The following is a 20787-nucleotide window of genomic DNA, read 5'->3' as shown; positions in this document are numbered from 1 at the left end:
GTCCCCCACCCCGTCCTCCTGCCTCCTCCTTCCCCACTTGCAGCTCCTGGCGGCGGCTTCATACCGGGGTGGTCCGGCGGTTGGCTGTGTTGGTGTGGATCGAGTCCTTGTTCTCCTTCTGGATACAGTTGTGAACCTGGAGGAAGCTGTTATCCCTGTCGGAGTTGTAGGTAGCGGTAGGGGTGGTGGTGGCCTTCAGTGGGTCCCTGCTCAGGGTGTACATCGAGATCTCTGTTGATGGGAGGGTGTTGAACCCTTTGATCCCGACAGGAGAGGCATCCCTGGAGTGTGAAGGCTCGGTGGAGCGGGAGCTGGAGCGGCTGCGTCTCTGGTAGCGGTACCGGTAGCTGGGGATGCGGGTGATGGCGGAGGACTGGAGGTAGTCCGTGGCGCGAGCGTTGGCGCGCAGCTGTTTGTGCCGGTCAATGAACATGTGGACGGCCAGCACTCCCACCATCTCGGCTATAATGAAGGACAGGGCCCCAAAGTAGAAGGACCAGCCGTAGGAGTAGCTGTTCTTCTTGGAGTCACTCTTCGAGGGGTCTCCAGCATTGGCTGATATGTATACGATGATGCCAATTATATTACTCAGACCTGGGGGAGAGGCAGCCATCAGGAGGACGACACGTGGCGGTGGCCGTGGGACGAGACTCCTGCCCTCCTGCTGCCAGGAGGGGTAATGGGGTCCCAAACCCACCTGGTATTCTCCATCGCAGCTTTTCCTGGGCAAGCCCTTGCTCCTGTGTCCCCACACCCTGATGGCCCCCCAAAGCCACCAGCCATGAGGATCCTCCCTCCCTATGTGGCAGATGGAGAGGCTTCCTCAGGGTGTTGCTTTCACCTCAGGTTGGAAATGCAGCCCTCCCGTGCCCCTGAGCCCACCCCACACATGTCCCATTACCTGCGGACACGAAGAAGATGCCGGCACTAAGGATGATGTTGTGTCGAGTTTTGTAGAACTCGCTGGCTGCAATGCAGAGTCCACCCATGAAAAGCAGAATCACGCTCAGGATTGGAAAAATACTAGAGGCTCTAACAGCCCCTGCAGAAGAGAGAGGGAGAGGGGCAGAGACAACAGTGCACATGTCAGAGAGAAGAATCAGGGCTGTGGCAGCATCATGGGGTGAGGAGACCAGAGGGCATGACCCGGGGGAGTCAGATTAATTCATGGAGGGGTAAAAAGGGGATGAGAGGAGAGAGACAAAGCGTGCCGGAAGATGCTGGTGATGAAAGAGCTGGGCTCCTTCCAGAAGGCAGGGGTGGGTGTGCGTGTGCCAGCTCCATACACACGTCATTGGTCAACAGTGGTTAGATCAGCTGGCAGAGGGCAGTGACACCAATGCACGCAGATTCACAACGAACCTCAGAGCTCTGGGGGAAAACTCATGCGTATTTGGGCAGTCTGCATTGGTTTGTGTTGGAACTGTTTGTGTTTTTTTACTAGGAAGGGCTTCCCTCTTCTCTTCCCAAGAGAAAGTAAGCTGTAAAGCGCGAAATGAAGCCTTGCTTGCTAAAGAAAGGTATCAGATGGGCTGGTGCAATTCTGCTCGCGGAGCAAAGACAGGGAAGAGGGATGAAAGCCAAACCCTCCTTGCCTACAGGAATGGACCCTACTGAAGCAAATCATGGAATCATAGAATATTCCAAGTTGGAAGGAACCCATAAAGATAATCGAGTCCAGCCCCAAAGTCCCAAAGGTGGGACATTTTCCGATGCAAGAAGAGATTTGTTTCAAAGACCTTGCTGGCGCTGGGGTCCTACCAGGCAGAAGCAATGGGGTCTTTGGGTGGGGGGCCAAGCCAGCTGCCTGCGTGTGGAGAATGCAAAAAGCAGGGACAAACCTCTCGCTTGCTTTCCAGCTCTGCTTGGCCGTGTTTCAGGGAACAGGAGAGTGATAATAACCATCTTAATAGCTTCTGGAAGGCAAAGCGGAATTCGACAAGGTGAAGCTAGATGGAGGTGAGCAAATATCAAGCTGGCATCCTCTGTTTGGAAAGTTTCTAGAGGGACGGTCACAACTCTGCTCTGACCTTACCATTTTTAACTGGGTCTTATTTCAGAAATTCCCACCTGCTGGGAGAACCAGAATGTGCCAGCTGACATGGGGGCCTGCAGGCAGCATAAGAAGTGTGAGGGCAGCCCCTGCCTTCCACTCCTTGGAAGGACCGCAGAAGCAAGAGAGGGGCAGGGTCTCATCTGGTTTTCTGGATCCGTGGGGCTAAAGATAAAAGGATTTGTGATGGTATTTGGATGCTCATAGCATCTGCCTCTTTTCTAACTTCATTTTAGCAAGTGAACACAGGGATGCTGCTGCTTCCCCTCTAATGGGTGTTCAATTTTCAGAAACACAAGATACCTTCTGTAGATGTCTGGCAGGCATCAAGTCTGAGCCCTTCTAGATGGGCCATGGGCACTGTCCTACAATTATCCTGGTCCTCCAACCAAAGGGATCACTTAGGTTGATAACAATGAATACCGTCCTAGCTGCCCTTGCCAGCACCACCAGGCATTGCCCACGCAGAGCACCCAGGGACTTGATTTGGCAGAAGGCTTGGAAAGAGGCTGCTTCGTGGGGTCCTTATGCAGCCAGGCAGCAGAAGCCCAACTTCCCCAAGGAGAGACCCCAGGAGTCCTTAACTGAGTGGCCAAATCCCACTTTGAACCTAATTCTTCAAAAGTGTTCTGTCCTAGGACACTCTCAGGTCCTGGCATTGGCCAGGTTTTGCATATGGGTCTTGCTTCCTTCGACGGAATGGATCCACAGCTCTTGGGATGTTCACTCCCTTCCCCCAGCTCTCCTTTCTGAAGTGCAGAGGATGCTTGCAGCTTCCTAGCTCCCAAACAACCGTGCAAGCAGTAAGAGCCACCTCTTTTCACATACAAATGAGCTTTTCAGAGCCTAAATGCTCTCTCTCATCTCTGCCGCAGGGCTGGGTCTCCACATCTGGCTTCCAGCACTGCTGGCTGACAAGGAGCAGCCCTGAGAGGCTGCTGGTCTTTGGAGACCTCTGGTGTTTCACCTTGGGAGGTCAAAAGCTCTTGTCTCAGATTCCTGAATGGAGAATATCTCTTCTCATGGCGCCAAAAGATGATGTGCATGCCCAGAGGGTGGAAAAGACGTCTAGGTGGGGACCTGGGAGTGGGAGTGGCTCCTGTTCAGCTGAGCTCTCAGGGTAGGTGGAAGCGGTGGCTCATAGCCAGCTGGGGTGGCATGTGCTGTGGGTCTGCTCTGCAGAAATGCAGTGTTTGGAGGGAGGTGGCACAAGAGTGAAATGGGTGTCTCCATTCACTGCACTCCAGCAAATTTAGTAAATCTGATGCAACCAGAGTATGAAGTGAGGAAGCACAACTTTGTTCTATGTGAGGTGGGCATGTTTGGGCAGAGAGGATGCCTGAGTTAAATCAGGGATGCAGAGGGGAGCGCTGGTGTTCCCATGCCCAGGTTCTGGCTGCAGAACCAGCTGCAACTATGAAGGATGGCCCCTGCAGCCCTCCTCTGTCCCCATGCATCTTGCCCACTGGAAAGGGGCTCAGAGACTGCTATTGTCATGTGCCAAGCTTTGACGCATTTGGGTTAGAAGATTCTGAACTGTTGCTAATAAGAAATGCCATTGGTTGTCATGACACTTAAACTTTCTCTATGGTAAGTCCCAGGGAAGTAAGACTGGAGCCAGATGCAGAGACTAAGGATCTGGGGGTCCCTGCCCACATCTCGCAGCCATCCCTCCCTCTGCCCCCTGAGCCCCACAAGATCCAGGGTCTGCACTGCACTGTCTTCAGAGAGCAAAAGGCACCCGATGCCAGAATCTATGAGCGGTTGCAAGGAAAAGGGCCTATGGACTTACGGAGGAAATATTCTGCTGTATCGGCTTCATAATCTGCATCCTCAGGGAAGTGATCGATTTGCTTACACAGACCTTTAAAATTCCCTAGGGAACAAGAGAAAAAGAAAGAACAAATGAGAACACCAGCAACCTCCTTGAAGGAGCAACTGCCCTCTGTGTCGCTCCTTACTCCCTCCCTTCCTTTCTCCCAGGCAGCACGCACACTCACATGAGGAACATTACATGCTCTCCTCACATGCTCACACACCCATCTCCCTCTTCTTCACACAGGAACACAGGCCAGACACAGGCTGATGTCCACTTGGCCCAGCATCCCTTACTCTGGGATTTGGCAGCACTGGAGGTTTTGGCCATTCATGGACAAGGGGTCTGTCCCGCCTCTGTAGGAGGTGGAACTGGAGTCACAGGTTGGGTCAGGTGGCAAAACTCATGGGTTAGCATCCCTTCTGTTGGTATCGACTGAAACAACTTCAGGTGTCTGAATAGCTATAGAGAGGCCAAGTTTCCACTTGAATTTCACCTGGCATAGCCTCGGTGAATTCCAGTGGTGTTGCGTACAGAGGGCTGATTGTATTTGTGCAGAGAAGTGTTTGTTTTCCTCTGCTGTGAATTTGCTATACCTATTCATTTCACTGGCGGGATATGTTCCATTGTTCCGCTGTTGTACGAGAAGAACAAAAGCTCCTAATCTACTTGCTCCGTATGACTGCTTGCTTTGTGTACCTTTAGCAGGCCTCCTCTTGTGTCCGCTCACAGATTAAGCCTGCAAGAAGCTTGGCATGAGTGTTGGGGTGCAGCTCTGCAGCCAAGGACCCCATGTGCAGGAGGAACCAAATCTTTTGCTGTGAGTGAGAATCTGGGTCACCCACAGATTCACCAGGCTGCCGAAAAGCCCCCATAGAGGTGTTACTACCATACTCTCTGCTTTAGACATGAGGCATCCTCTTTAACACACTCCATGACGAGCAAAGCTTTCTCACCAGGAGGCCAGAGATATCTTCCCAGTCCATCATCATCTGAGGTTTCTACCTGTCTCTTCAACATTTGTGTCACTCTCCTCTTGAAATCAGCAATACCACTGCAGAGTGGTAAACTTTGAGCATAGTCATCATCATGGCTGCTTGTTGACTGGACATTGATTGATTAGTATCTTGAGGTACCTGGTTGTTCATGTTGGTACAGGGGTGGCCTTTTGTGAAGGAGGAACGCAGTATCCAAGGGTGGTGCATGGCTAGGCATGGCAATCCCGTGGGCACCATAGCTGTAGATCAGCCACCAGTGTTTCAGACTGACTGAGCCCTCAGCAAGGGACTTTGTAGCCTGAATATTGAGAGTGACAAGTGCTGTGGCAGCCTGACAAACCTGCCTGCCATCCTGGCCCAGCTGCGGTACCAGCCGAGTGTGCAGGGCAGGGGACTTTGAAGCCACCACGACCGTAGATATTGCCTCCAGGAAGGGTTGTTTGTGAGGAACCTAGAGCTCTTCCAGGCTAACTATTGCCAGACTGAGACCTCAGGCACCATGTCAGGTTCCTGAGTCATCTCTCAGAAGATTTGTTCCAGATGATTTCCAATGATCTCTCAGGTATTTGGGAATATGTGGAAACACAGAAAATTCTCCCTGGGTTTTTCTCCAGGCAAAGCCTTGCTGAAACAAGGTTTGGGAGGCTGCAGTGAGCAGATGGCTGAAGTTCCTCTGGGTCAGCCCCTATGCTTGGCTCTTCTGCATCCTGTTGGTTTTTGCCTGGTACTTCTGAGATACCTATCACCCTTCACTGTTAGTTCAAGGAGGTTCCAAGAGGAGACTTGTCACAGTGGAGTGTGTCTAAAAGGTAAGCTCTAGGAGGAGAAAGTAGGAACAAAGCCTCTCCATGTATCTCTGAAGTGTTATTCCCACATTTAACCCAGGGGCTATATGTTATTAATCACCCTTCCACAGTGCCGTTACCTCAAGTGTCTGCTTCTCAGCCATGGCTCTCCTGGAAGGAAAGGTCCACAGCAAAGCAAATTTCCTCACCACAGTCCCACCTGCTACGTGCCCACATTATACCAGGCAAGTGGACAGGCAGGCTCTTTGAAAACCTTCTCCCAGTGCCAGATGCCCGAAGTGTGCTGCTGCTGATGCTCAGAAGGGTGCTTGGCAATTGAGCTGTCCAACCCTGCTTGCTTAAAATGCTGTGGCACTGAGGTTCTGCTTTTCACCCTGGACCGATGTGCTGCTCTGTCTGGTCCTGGTTCAGCCCCACTGGTGTTTGTGAGGGCAGGGTGGGCAGTGCTGGTCCCCTTGAGCTGCTGCTGTCTGTGATACCAGCGTGGAGCCGTGGCTCCAGAAGACAGCTGCTTGCCTGTGCTGCCACAGCTTCTCCTCCAATGCCTCCTATCTCATCTGGGCAATGGATGGAGAAAGGATGCAGAATTTAGGTCATTAATGTGGTGACTGGGAATAGGAGAGAACAAGATTCAGTTTCTGTTCTGCCACGGGCGTGCTGCAGAAACCATTCCTTATCTCTGCCTTGGAGACCCACCTCATGAGATGGGGGGACAGCACTGCACTCCTCCAGAGGGCACAGGGTGGCTGCACGGCTGTCAGGCTGAGCATGTGCTCAGGGCAGATGCGACGGCTCAGAAATCAGCTCAGTGTGGAGAAGTCACCTCTCATGCCAAGGCGGCTTGGCAATCCTCTCCTGGACATCTGTGACCTGCTGGGATGGTGGGACAGCCTCCCAGGCTCCTGTGCCAGTGGAAGCCCCTCAGACATTTGTGGGGAGGGTTTAGAGAAGCCGGTCTGACACTAGGCCCTTCTCCCATTCTGCACATGCCGTTTGCAAAGCCAGGGAGGGAAGAACTGTGTTCCACATGACAGCTAGTACCCCTGAATACCTGAGCATGAGCACATCTCTATTTTGGAGGATGTGTAGGACTCTGGGACCTCTTTAAGGAGAGAGGAGTGATGTATCCTCATACATACTCATGTCCTTTTGCCTTTCACATTTTTCCTGATGAACTACTTCATGTTGTGAACCCCAGTCAGGTGTTCAGCACTGTGACTTCTGCAAACCTATGAGAAACTCAAGCTGTGCATTTCCACCCTCTCACTGAAGCTCTTCCAGCTTCCAGCTCTCCCCTCAACTTCTAGATCCTCCTTCCATTTCTCAGTCTCATTCTCTACAGCCTCCTCCCTCAACCCAATATGTTGCTGCGGGGCTGCATCCTGATTTTGGATGTGCAGAGCAGCTGGGGAAGAGCTCTGACTTGTCTCAGGGCCAAAAAGGTGGGGATGCCCAGGTCCATGGAAAACACCCCTAATCCTGGCCCTCAGCCTTCTGACATCATGGCAATATCCCAGAGCATCCCCCAAGGTGCTACTTGGGAGTCCTTCAGTCAGACCCCCAGTGTTTACCTGCCCAAGTTTTGGAAAGTCTAGGAGCAGAGGCAGCACTTTGGGCTGTGACCTGCCATAGTGCCAAGAGGGACTGAACGTCTAAGACGCATAGACATCAGCAGTGACTGAGTGTTTGGTCTCAGAGAGGCCTCCTGCAAGGCAGCCAGCCATCGTTTGGGTACACACTGTCTATGCAGGGCAGCTGGCAGCTGCCAGTTCTGCTGCAGCGCGAGCCGGACCAAGTTACCCCTGATGGGAACCTGGCTCAGTGCTGCTGATGGCACGGTTTATTTTTGTGCCGCTTTGTGCAGCCCTAGCTTTTTCAGAAGTCTCGCCTTCCTGCAGAGTGCAATCCATCGGCAAATAGTAAGTTCCAAAGCATACAAAGCTACTCCCTTCCCGCAGGGCAGGGAGTGCTTTTAGATGGTCAGGACTGTACATCTGAAAACTGGGAGCCAGAGGGAGAGGGAGAGACATCCAAAAGGAGAGAGGCAGACAAAGAGGGAAGAGAACAGAAAGACCTGTTTTTCCCAGAATGATTTGTGGTATTTCCATTTATGGAAAAAAGCAATCCGCTGAAAGCTTTCCTTTAGCCTCCCTCTCTAATTTAGCAGAGGTTTTGGCATGGTGGCTTCTGGAGAAATAAATAAAGGTGGCTGGATATAGCTGTTGTCTCTAAATGCTCAGAATGATGGCTCAGTGTTAGCCAAGGATTCAGCACCTCCACACATTTCCTGTATCATTTTAGCAAGTCACTTAACCCCCCTCCTCTGTCACAGGCAGAGGGAATAACGGTATTTCCCTGCCTTGGGGAAACAGACTGAGGATATTTGTATTAAAAACATGAAGGAGATCAGACACTGCAGTTGTTTGAGCCAGATATTTCTCTTCAATTTCCAGCTCCAACATAATGTGCTCCTCCTTGATGTGACCTTCTCCCAGATGAACGTGAAGGCTGTACCCACGTGAAAGCCCTCCCAAATCCACACTTGTGATTCCTGCCTTAGAAGTAATTGTCATTGCAGATTAAATTGATATTTACTATTTGCCCGTGAAAGAAATGAGGAAAATGGCACATGAAGGGCAGGAGGGAGGAGGACACAGAGCACGAACATTTCTTTCTGTTTCAAGATTCTGAGATTATTCCCTATGGGACCAGGTGGTGAAGCTTAGAACCTGGATGACAAATTCTAGAGCTATGTGGCAAACTGCTGGTATGTGAACTTTACAAGTATTTCCAAAGGACTTGCACGCCAAGAGAGAAAGTTTGCCATCACCGTCCCAAAATGGTGCTGGTGATACCAATGGGGTGGGAAATGGGGTCTGCAGGGCTTAGCCTGGGGCAATAGCAGAGATCCTATGGGAACTAAGGACCATCAGAACTCTCATTACCTTCTCATGTAAATGCAGCGTGCCTGCTTTGATATGGCCTTCCCCAACATAAACGTGCAGCAGTGCATATGTTAAACAAAAAACCAACAAAACCCTAGCAACATAACCAGTATGCTGCATACATAATTCTCTCCCTGGGGAGAGGATAAAAGAACAAACCACATGTGACTGATATCAAGCCCCATCACTTAATGTGCCACTGGAAATCATTCAGATATTGTGGCAAAGAAGACTGTAAAAGGACTGATACAAAATAGAAATTGATCTTACAGTTATTAAAGAATATCCCCCCTGCCTACAAGGGAGAACCATTATACCAGCTCTCCTCACCTTATCATTAATAATCGTGTTTCTTACAGCTGCTGCTAAGGATCAGATAATAAAGAGGTTTTTCTGCAGTAAAATGGTACAAACACTGCCTTACAGTGCCTTGATGAGCCTGAAGGAAGGGCTATATCGCACTGCATTAGCCATGGCCCACACTGCAGCAGTAAGCAGCCTGACAGGAGTAATTCTAGGGGGATGACTCGGACTGGGAGGCGGTTAATAGATGGAAATAGAAGCACTGACATAGGTGGGCAGGGGAGGAATAAGTGAGAGGCACCAGTACTGGGGAGGAGAGGGTGAGCAGAGCCAGGTTCCCATTGTGGCCTCATGGTGCTGGGCCTCCTCCTGGGCACCAGGCCTCATCCGTGGTGCCAGGCCTCCCTGCCTCCTTGTCCCGCTCCACGGATTCTGTGAAGGCAGGTGCAACTGAAGCATAACCTGTGCTTCAGATTATCCAAAGATTTCTGTTTATAAGCACTCTCTTGCTATAGGCTTGTAATTTTCAAGAACGTCTGTGCCATTGCTCAGAATTTCTCGTTGTCATAGGCAGAGAGGGGGATTGGCTGAGGAACTGGGCAAAGGCTCTGGAAGGCGTTTTGGTGTAGAGACAAATCCAGCATGTTTGAGCTTTATAAGCTAAAGCATTGCGGGTGGCTCGTTTTCAGGCACTGCTAGACATCTGTCCAAGCTACAAATTAAAAAACCTCATACAGCAATAATAAAAGTCATTCAAAAAATCCTTTTTTTTTCCCCATACATTCAGTACAAGCATTTCCCCCGGTATTCAATTGCCTCTATTTTCTAGATGTTGCCAGAATCAAACCTGAGCTGAATTTCTTCTGAAAACAGTAATAAGCAGAAAAATGTTGTAGGCTTAGCTAAAGCTATGAGTAAGTTCGCTCCTAATGTATTTCTTGCTTTTCCCAGCTGGAGTTGAAAATACTTTTACATCTACATATACAGCAAATGCATGTTGTGATTTCCTGTAGACACATCAATGAAGGCATTTGTGCTTTTCTTGCTGTTGTTTTCCTTTGTGGTTTGATGGATGTGTAAAGCACTGACAGTGTCTGTGATTCCTCAACAGAGAGTTTAGGAACTAATTCTGCAGAGACTGGTGCACAAAACCTTATGAACTTCCACATGTACAAGGCCTGTCACAAGGTTTTCAAGGAATGTCAGCTGAGCTGGTAGAAGCTATTGCCTTTTCCATTCAAGAAGCAGCAGAACAGGTCTGCAAATGAGCTGAAAACCATAAAATGGATTGAGAAAAAGGTTTTTAAGTAGTTGAGCTCAGATGTTGCAGTGTGATGTTGGGGTTTAACCTCCCAGAGCACAACAGGAGCAGCAGGTGAAGGGTGGAGGAATGAAAGCAGAAGATGGCCAGGGCGTGGAGAGAAGTCCTGACAAAACAGAAAGGGCAAGTGAAAGAAATTGAGATATTCCGGAAGAAAAAAAAAATAACAAAAAAACACAGCCAAACCCAAACTGGCAATTTGTAGCAAGAACATTTGTGTGTGTGTGGAAAATGAGTTGAATGTGACACTACAACTGTGAGCCGAGTGACAGGAAGGGTGATGCAATTATCTGCAGTGAGAGAGAAATGATGTGCATAAGGTGTGGGAGGAGAGGAGCAGCTCCACTGCTACCACAGGCAATCCCAAGCTGCGGCGGCACATCCAGATGTCAGGGGAAGGGAGATACTAATGGAAGCCTGGGGGGAAAGGGGTGGATGGGATGAAGGGAGTATTTAAGAGCTGTTGCTTCTTCTTCTTCTTTTTTTTTTTTTCCTGTCACAGCAGCAATATTGTAACTAGGACAGTTTTTACATACAGGGATACAACATCAAACTCTCAGAAAGCAGAACATGTAAACAGCGTCCCAGCTGATGGGGATGTAGAGACTGAACAGCCTCCAACCTGAACTGAAAACCCACAGCTCAGCTGAGCCAGGTCCTCCCCAGAAGCACACAGAGGAAATCCTTGTGGCAGAAGATTTATGGTTCAGCTCATCTGCTGGGGTTGCATTTTCTCCCCAGACAAAGCTACGGTGCTGATCTGTGTGTACACATTGGAGGACAGGGCCAGGTTCACCCTGGAAGGTCATATTTTGGGTGGGTGGTGAGATCATAACTCTAGGGGTGATTGGAAGTCATGGCACACAGATACCAACGCTCACAATTGCAGTGCCATGGTCAGAAGGCTTTGTGACCACCATTTCATTAGTCATTTTTAGATTATGAAGGAGGAAAAAAGGCAGCTCAAATTTTTCACCTCCAACCCTATCCTGCATTTATCTCTGACATATCCTGCTGGATCTATAGGGAGAGGCTGTCCTCATCTGAACTGGTGCAAACCCAGCATGACCCTGAGCTGCTCCTTCAGCAGATATGGTCACAACCGAGTGAGGAATTAGGCTCAGCTGGCAATTAGCTTATGAAGTATGTGGTGCGCTTTAGGGTCCTTCAGGATGCAAAGTGCTAGATAAAAATTAGTTATTAATAATAAAAACATCCGAGTACCCCAGGGAAATAATCCAGAGAGTGGAGAAAGCCAAGGACAACGGCAGCGTTTGCTCCATTCTCCATACCCTCTGCCCTTTCAGTTCTGCTGCCCCTCCGCAAGCCCCTCCTGGCCTTGATAATACCCCATCCCGTGTGTTCAGCAATTGATATCTGTAACGAGAACCAGGAGACCGGCCGCAGTTGCAAGACGTGGGGTGGCTGGCTTTGTTGGGCATGCAAACCCTCTTTTGGCTAGGAGACAATTGTGGAGATGGTTTTAGGCAAGGAAGCAGAGCAAGGGCATGGCTGGCTTTCCTCCAGCTCATCTGACGCTAGGGGAACCCAGAGCCCTTCACGCAAGGCTGAGGAAGGTCCCCCAGCGCGGGGCTGTCGCACATGAGCGCAGCTGCCATTATGTGCTTACTGAGCTCGCCCAGGCTCTGCCCAGCCGGGGAGCATCTCTCATCCCCTTAAGATAAAGTGCCCCGGGGATTTTGCTGTCCCTTCAGGCAGGAAATGCCCCCAAAGCAATAAAGAAACCAGAGGGAGGATGGGGCAGATGTGATGCACAGCAAACCCATTCTTGCCAGCAGCTGGGGACAAAGCCATTGGTGTCTCCAATGGTTGGAGGCGGAATCTCCTGACCCGGCAATGTCCCCTTGCTGGGAATAGCCCCCGTGGCAGCCCCTTCCCCAGACCAAAACATGCTGGCAAGCACAGCTTACACCATATTGAGCTGAATGGGGTTTTCCACCAAAGTACGGCATCCAACTGTGCCACAGCTGCCGACATCACCAGGTGAGTGAGTGCCGCTCCGACTAGGTGCTCCTAACCCACGTCAAACATCAGGTGTCGGAGGAGGTATTGCACAGATTTAATTTCAGATCCCTTCCTTATGCAGCCAGCAAAAACAAATGCCAGCCCTCACAAGCAGTGTTAGCTTTCGGAGGCTGCTATTAGAACGTTAATAATTTTATTATTGTTATTCCTCCTGAGTTGCGGGTACCCCGGTGCTTTACAAGGAGACAAAGTGCCTTGGTCCTCTCCTGAAGTGCTTGTAACAAAAGTTAGACTTAAGCACAGCACTGGGGTTATTTAACAAGCAAACAGTGCCAGCAGGGTGTTTGGAAGAGGGAGGTTTATAGCAGCACATGATCGTGAGACATTTATGGTTGTGCGTGTGCCTGTATCCTGTTAAGTTTATGCTTGCTTTTAAAATGAAATCCGTGGAGGGCAGAAGTGTGCCAGATTTAGGGATGATGCCTGCAAGAAAGGTGAGTGGAGGCCAGCAAGGGGAGGATGATTTGGAAAGGAGCAAGCAGATGGGAGGCTGTGAAGGATGAGCATTAAAGCCCCTGTGGCACGACTGGAGCAGGTAAGGCTGCTCAGCCACCAGAACCCCTTTGAAGCTTGACTGCAATCTGTGCTGCTGCACCAATATTTTTTCATTCATTGAACACACTAATTCATTACCAAAGAGTCTGGATCTACGTGCTAGGACTAATCTTTGAAGCGTTTTCAGCTTCGCTACACATAACATTGCTCTTGCGTCCTGGGGATGAGGCTATTCATAACAGGATAAAATTTACTCACAGTACCAGACTGGGGAATATCATTTCTAACGTGACCTGGTCCCGTTACGCTCAGTTAGAAACCTGAAGGGCCATTTCAGGGTTTTGAATAATGTCCGAGCCACCTCATGTGGTTGGGATCAGATTCTCTGGAGACATGCCCAGCAGAGCTTCTTGCCCCAAACTGCAGCTCTCTGTCTGCCCCATTTGTTGGATAAGGTGGGTCTCAGATCAGAAGCTGGCTATGAAACCTGTAAAACAAGAATGTGTCTCCTGAAGGCTGCCAAAACCTCCTTCTGGGTTTGCCCATTTTCCCCTGCAAAAATTCTCAGTTCTTGCTGCAAACACTGAGCTGAAATTCCAGCCCCTTCCCCACTTTCTAATTGACTGCTGCGCCGATAGCAGCCTGCGAAGCAACAGAGCCTTAAAACGCTGTGCTGCACCTTAGATCTTACCCTCGTGATCTTATCTTTGTGCTGGAGCTGCCTGTCAGGACGTGTGCCAAGATCAAAGAGCTGCAGCGTTTCAGCCTCACTTTGTGTTTGCCTTTCCATGAGTAAACCCTTTTTTATTTTTTTCCCTGTGCTACAGCTGCTGCAGAAAGCCTTTCTCTCTAGCAGGTGGTCAGGTGGTTTTTCTGAGGAAATTTCTTTGAGGGTTACAGAGACTTTGACTTGATCACCTGAATCCCAGATGAATAAGGTGAATGCCTGAACTGTCGGCTTATTGACATTTTCAGTACATCAGACTCATGGTTTTGGTCTAGAAAGATCTTTTTTTCTTTTCTTTTTCCCACCCAGTCTGCCTCTTTCCTCTATGGGAAAAACTCTCTCTCTCTCTGGCCCAAACTGTCATTCCAGGAGCCACTTTTACTGAACATGAAAATGAGATTTGGCCAAGCTATGACCTAACCATGCAAATGCCTCTCCATGGCCAGCCTCCACCCCTATGAAGGGCTTCCTTCCTGCTGCAGCATGCTTGCTGATGTGCAGCAAAGCAGAGGGGGTTAATACATCACAGCAAGAATGCTTGGCTTTACCCAGCCACTGGGATCCCGTAACAACCCCGGCACTTGGAGATTCCCCAGTGGGGAGGAGAGAAGATAGAGCATTTCTTGACTAGCTGGAAGCCCTGTGTACAGAATACCTGTGGAGACTGGCAGAGCAGCCATGCAAGCTGGGACTGGATGCTTTCCAAGCATCAGAGCAAAACTGAGTCTCTCAGTGAAGGATGCTAAATTTTGACAACGGGAAAGGAACAGATAGACAAAGGGTGAGTGGGAGGGGAAAGCCTTTCCCTGCTAATGCTGTCTACTCGTACCGTGAAGCGTTATGTATTTCCACATGCCTTCATGTGTACATGGCACTTTACTGGCAGCTACAAGGCAGAGTCTTGCCCTAGAGTTTCATTACACAAAGAGCCCAACCTTTGGGACACCAGCTTAGCTCTTCCAAAAGGGTCTCTCAGCAGTCAGGCCTCTGGGCTGACTGCATCCTCAAGGCCTGGATCCTGCTTCTTGTAAGATCAACAGGAAATCACTGGGAACGTTATTAGGTCTGAGATGTGCAGGCTGGAATGAGGAAGTGTCTGAGAAAGGTCACAAGCTAAGCCATTGCATGTTCATGTCTTGTTTGCTCCTGGCTTTAGCTGGGTATCTCTGAATCATTTCTCGTTCTGAAGACGCAATGTAGTAAACAAAGTTAATAGTCAGAAGGGGAAACGCTTGCCAAGGACACAAGAGAAGTGGAAGTCATTAGCACAGGAAGACCAGATGCACTGAATGAGCCCTGAGGGCGGGTGGCAGGGAGGTGGCCAAGGCTGGGCTTGAGAGGAGGAGAGAGAAGAGCCATGGCTTTAGGGACATGGAGGGGCTGGGGAGAGGGAGATGTGCTGGCTCAGCACAGGGTAGATGACAAAGGGAACCAAGATCCAGCAGAGCCACGTGAGGCCCTGGAAATGAAGCGAGGAGCTGAACTTTAATGTTGAAGGAGGCTGGGAGTCAACACAGGGATTTGAGCAGAGAGAGTGACACAAGTGGAACAGCAGGTAAGGAAAAGATAATGCTGCTGTGCACTAGACTTTCAGTGTGAGTATTAAGCCTACCCTACAGTCCTGCTGGGCCTCTCTGTCTCTGAGAATTGAGTGGGTTTGTGTTTTCGTGATCTAGTCTGAATAACTGCAGCACTGCCTCTGGGTTGCTCCTGCCTAATCAATCACCCACACGTCTAGAGTGATAATTCCCAGGAGGAGGCGGTCACAGGAAAAGCACTGTCTGCATGCAGCAGCATGGGGCCGTGGGCGCACTGTGGGGCCGAGCATCTCCCATCCTGGTGCACAGGTATTGGGCACTACAGAGAGGAAGGCAGTGGGGCCCCCTTCATTCTCAAGAGCTCTCCATTTCCACATTCTGCAGGGTCCTGGGGAGATCAGTGCTGCTCTCTCTGCTGCTTATTGGAGTTTCTCTGGATCGTGTCCAACCAAGGGTGCTCCTTGCAGGACAGAACTGCCGGCATGAGCACAAAACCTCCCCATCCCTGTGGATCCCCCATACGAGAATGTCCATCTCCCACCTTCTGTTCAGGGTAACATCTGGGACAGAAGGAGCAGAAATCACACAGCAGTCTCTGAACAACAGCCTCTTTCCCCAAGACACATGGAAAACAAGAGCTAAAGGAAGAGCAGCATGGAAGGTGGAAAAAGGACAGAATTCACCTCTGCATGGCAGCCAGGGACAGGATGTGCCAGACCTGGGTACCAGGTTTCAGGTTTAAGCTCAGTTAGATCATTGTGAGAGCAAGGACAGCATCCGGACCACTAGGCTGTGAAATGAGATGGATTCAGTTTCTGAAACTCTGAGTGGATCCCCTATTTATTTTTTTTTAAACAGCTCGGCTCTCCTTCACTCCTGAGACAACTTCCTGCATATGAATTTCTTCTTCTTTCTTACCTTCTACAATGCTTCAGATTTCTTAGAGTCATTGTTTTATTATTCTATGGTATTTCTTACCTCACACTGCCCCTTCTATTTCCTTCTCCTTCCTTCCCAGATATTGCCACACAGTTTCTCTCCTTCAGCTTCCTGACCTCTGAGACTCTGCCTAATGAACCCAACTTTTCCATCCCTTCCCACTGCTGCCTTCCTGGGTTTGCAGCACTTCTCTGTTGCCTCTTCATCTCAGGACCACACTGAACTTTTGATTGCCTTCAAACATTCTCACTGCATGCCTGCTAGTGCTCCTCTGCTGTGTGACTGGCTCCCTCCTTTCCTCTCAGTCCATTATGGCAATACCTGCAGAGATGCATAATCTCCATTTCTGTCCAACACTGGCTGCATTAAAAAGCAGAAAAAAATATCCATCACTTCAAGATCTTCTTCAGGATACTTTGTCCAGTCTCTGATTTTCAATCATTCGGCTTATACGTTCGGAAATGACAGTATGAACCCCTTCTCCATGTCCAGCAGGAGACTTAGGGCAGTTCATTATGGGTAGTACTGCTCCTCTTTCTCTTTCATTTCTTTAGCTGCCATTAGCCCTTTCTCCCCATTTCTCAGACTCTGCTGTTCTTCCCAGAACACCCATGTTGTTCTCACCTCCTAGTCTTTTTCCAGACATGTACAATATACTTTTTTTGTCTTTTAGTCACAGATTGCCCCGATTTAGCTCACCTAGACTTAACATCTCTCTTTCCTGAACCTTTCTCATGGTTCTCCTCCTACTCTTTTTGTGGCCTTGGAAGCATCTGACATAATTCATTTGCTCAAGAAAACAACCACTTCTCTCGACCTTGGTACCTCTCATCATTTAGGCCTATCTCCTTACTCCGTCTTTTTACTTTACTCCTGCATCCAGTAATTCCTTAGCTTCTGGTGCACTGCTCAACTCTTTGAAAATAAGCCATTATCTGCTGTGCTCCCAGGCTCCTGCATCGACATCGGCTTTCCATTTAACAAGCATCCAGAGTCTCCTTATTCTTCATAGAGTGCTTAAGAGAGTCACTCCCTCTTATCTCTCCTACATGACTATCCTCAGCCATTTTCACTGTAGGTTCATGGAGACCGTAGTGCAGAAATCTAATGATCTCCTTGCTGCTAATGATGCCTGGTCCCATCTCTTTTTCACCTCGTGGCAGCTTTGTGAAATGGTTGCCTGCTCCATCCCTCTCAGGCTAATCATTGGGATGAGGGTACTCTGGTTTCTTAGCAGCTGCTCAACTTTCAGGCATTTCTTCAGACAGGGATGCCTCTTCTGTGATGGGATCTCTTCTCCAGGAATAAATGTTCTTTTATGTATTTTTCTAGTAAAAATGATAATCGTACTTAACATCCACTCTAGTTTACATCTGCAGAGCTCAGAAGTATTTGGAAAAATCAGTAAGCATCATTTTCTCCATTGTAGAGATGGAAAAGCTGAGTCACAGAGATATTAGGGCCAATATTTTCATGTGTTCATTCATTTTATGCATCTCAATTTCTGAGAATCCTGTCTGAAATAACTTAACCTAATTGCTTTGTCGTAGGACTTGAAAGGGAGCAGTAGGTCTTCAGCACCTTTGAACAATACCAAATAGAGCAGGAAGTGCAAAATATCTGAGATGAGCACTCAGAAATGAGTAGCTATGAAAATGCAGTTGTATACTACCGGATCACGGCCACACAGAACTCAGTTGCTTCTGGCATCAGAGCCAGAGACTCCATTCAGGAGGACAGTGCTGCTTCATGGTCTTCTTTCTGCCTTAAGTGGTGGAGAGATGGTGTTGCTGCAAAGCATCCAGGTATTCTAGAAGTTTCAAAATAAATCTCTTGTTTGTATTGTGACATATCCAGACCTCCTCAGTTGTTTTTGTGTGTGCTCTGAGGAAGGGAGAAAACCCTGCCCTAGAAGATGTAGCAGTGTAGTAGCTGCGATTGCTGTCAAAATTATAAAAACATTGGTTCAGAATTCTTCTTCTCTCACAGCAAAGTCTTCACCCCGGATTTTGTCTATTTTAGTTGAGTGAACTAATTATTTGGCTCTTTTGATTGCCTCTTCCCTTTCTCTCCTGACTGGTGATCCCATCTTAGATCTAAGCAACCTTTTCCGCTGAGACTAGAAAGCATGTTCCAACAGAGAGCCAGCTTCAACAAACTGACTTCACAGATGAAAAATATGTTTCAGAAGAAAATTCCTGTGAGCTCTACCAGTCACTTTTATGTCAATAATGCTCAAATACACATATCTTTTATATCTTTACTGGCTCTTCCCTGCTTACCTGCACTATTTCTTGTCTAAGAAAGCTTCTGGATTTGTATCAGCTTTTCTCAGTTAACTCCTTCACAGCTACAATAGGTCCTCTGAATCTAAAATGTCTCAGATAATCTTTCTTTTCTGTCCCTCTTTGAGATCTGATCTGTGTATTCTGGGCACAACCTGGGCCTTATTTTTGCCCAGAGAAGCTGTGGATGCCCCATCCCTGGAGGCACTCAAGGCCAAGTTGGATGGGGCCCTGGGCAGCCTGAGCTGGTGGGACTTTGAGATCCCTTCCAATTCAAGCCATTCTATGATTCCATGATTCTATGATTGTTCTGAATTTTTAATTCATCTTCTCTACCTACTTATGTCCGAACCACAGATCTACCAGTCCCCACATCTACAGCACAGTCTGACCTTTGCAGCTTTCTTGCTTCACACTTTTCCAAATTTGTGTGTGCAACAAGACACAATGGTATTGCATCTTTGCCTGCTCATCTCAGATTCTTTGTTTCCCATGCGTTTTGAGTCAAATTTTCAAATTCCTCTCCTTTGTTTCCAAAAGTGATTTGCTCCCGTCTGTGCCATTACTCACATTTCTCTGCCAGTGCCAGTTTCCTCAGGGTCCCACACAGCTTCAGCTGTTGACCTATCTTTTTCAATTCTGCTTCTTTGGCCCGGGCTCTCTCTCTTCTCTCTCTGTCTTGATTTCAATTGATCTCAGATTTGCTTTCAATTGTTTTTTAAAACTTCATTCTTGTATTTTTCCACTGTGAAACAGAACAACCTACATTCTTCCAGCGCACAGTACAAGTTACAAAAGATGGTATTTAAAAGCAACGTGAAAGTACAATTCTGTCTTGATCAGTAGAAAATCTTTCTCTTTTTTGAAGGGCCTGGGAAATGTTCATTCCCACAAAACAATTAATCCTTACTCCCATCTGGTTTTAAATCTTTCTTGGAGGAAAGTCACAACATCCCTTAATTTGTTTGTTGATTGACATTTTTTTGACAACACAAGGTCAATTCAACCTCTGATTTGTTTGCTAAACTGTTTCTGCCAGCACTGCTTTAAGTATATGAGATGTGAAATCTCATTTTTTTTTTTTCTGACTGGGCACATATTCTGAATGACTTTTAATCCATGCAATCAACCGGACATGGAAAATGTTTTACTTTCCATTGCCCCTTCCTCTGAAAAAGAAATTGCCCCCCAAAACAGCTATTTGGCAACACTTGTCATTGTGTGTAAACTCTCAGTTTCTGACAAGTAAACATTTCCAGTAACAATTTGGTAGTGGCTTTAACTCGTTAACAGCAAATACTGTTTGACTGTAGTTTCAACATCTGCTTTTTATGAACGTGTTCACTTCAATGTTGCTGTTTGGGTGAAAATCCATGCCAGTAAATATGTTGCTGGAACACTCACAGAAGGCAAATACAAATGGAGTGGGAACACAATTGAAGCAAATTTGTTTAACGTAAATTGAACGATCACACACAAATGTTTAATGTGGTATTTACCAAAATCCATCTTCTCACGTGTCCGATGGCCACCACATAATTTTTGCAAAGCAAGACAGCAGGTCCTGACAGTCCCATCGGATGCTGGGAGTTAACCAGCAGCGGGAGACGCAGCACACCGAGATTTCATTAGGAGAATAGCCTTAGAGGCTACTCCAAAATTCAGGTCACATACACTGTGCAGTCCAAATGTATGCATGCGCTCAGTCCCACTTTGACTGCAGCTGCAGAATCCCTCCTTGATGAAACAAGCCATTTAACAAAGAAAATGTGACTGGGGAATCAATACTTAAGGATAATGATAGGTAGAGGGTATGAATTGCTACCTTCTCCTGGTGGAAATATATCAGCTTTCTCAATTACTGGTCTACCCAGCTACGTTTCTTTCCTTGGCTGCACTAGGAATGCTTCTGCTGTGGCTCAGGGCAGCCTTGCAGGTGCTATTATGAGCACCACATCACTATCTGGCTTATTGGGTGGCAAGGGATAGACGTAGGGGAGACTGGTGTCGGTTGAGATAGCTGAAGTTGTGTGAGTTATGTGCCGGCAGGATGGAGAAAATGACATATTACAGCAGCTCATACTGCCTTCAATTCACTTAGCTCAAGCTGTGAATGCAGCCAAATGTATACGATTTGCCGGAATTTTTATTACTTATAAACTTCCATCTTCTCCATCCCAGCCAGCCAAACTGCTCTCGTGGCTCACTGGACAAAAGGCTCCTGAGTGGGGAAGTCCTGGAGCTCATTCCCAGATGTTGCATGCAGCGAAATGGCTGCAGTGCAGTCATGGCTGCGGGTAAATCAAGGTGGTAGAGGAGCTGGCACTGCAAACATCTGATGAACCATTTAAAAGAGAGCTGACAGAGCCGTCAGTGCTACTGCATCCAGCTCTGGATCAATCGTGCTCCTGCACACCATTACATGCCTAACATATAGATTATAAGCTAGCTATAAAACCAATAAGCAGCCCTTGAAAACACTTGCATTTCAGACCCAACAAAACACCAAGTGCTC

General features: G+C 48.2%; 1 protein-coding gene across 4 annotated transcripts in view; it reads right to left on the bottom strand.

Moving 5' to 3' along the window:
- The window catches only part of CACNG2 (calcium voltage-gated channel auxiliary subunit gamma 2), a 46670-nt gene continuing 25883 nt past the window's right edge, over window positions 1-20787 (bottom strand). The window contains exons 1-5 of one of the 4 annotated variants that reach the window (XM_021386030.1): window positions 4166-10325; window positions 3846-3929; window positions 1842-1916; window positions 902-1042; window positions 1-594 (exon numbers count right to left, since the gene is read on the bottom strand). In XM_021386030.1, the coding sequence (XP_021241705.1) occupies window positions 59-594; window positions 902-1042; window positions 1842-1916; window positions 3846-3929; window positions 4166-4199 (870 nt within the window). In that variant the 5' untranslated portion in view covers window positions 4200-10325 and the 3' untranslated portion in view covers window positions 1-58. Of the gene's footprint in view, window positions 595-901; window positions 1043-1841; window positions 1917-3845; window positions 3930-4092; window positions 10326-20787 lie in introns of those variants that run through there. The other 3 variants (XM_021386039.1, XM_021386046.1, XM_021386023.1) reach the window with 3 other exon arrangements.

The sequence above is a fragment of the Numida meleagris genome, chromosome 1 (genome assembly GCF_002078875.1).
Source record: "Numida meleagris isolate 19003 breed g44 Domestic line chromosome 1, NumMel1.0, whole genome shotgun sequence".
Taxonomy (NCBI): domain Eukaryota; kingdom Metazoa; phylum Chordata; class Aves; order Galliformes; family Numididae; genus Numida; species Numida meleagris.
The sequence above is the reverse complement of the archived record's forward strand: the minus strand, read 5'-3'. Positions and strand labels throughout refer to the sequence as shown.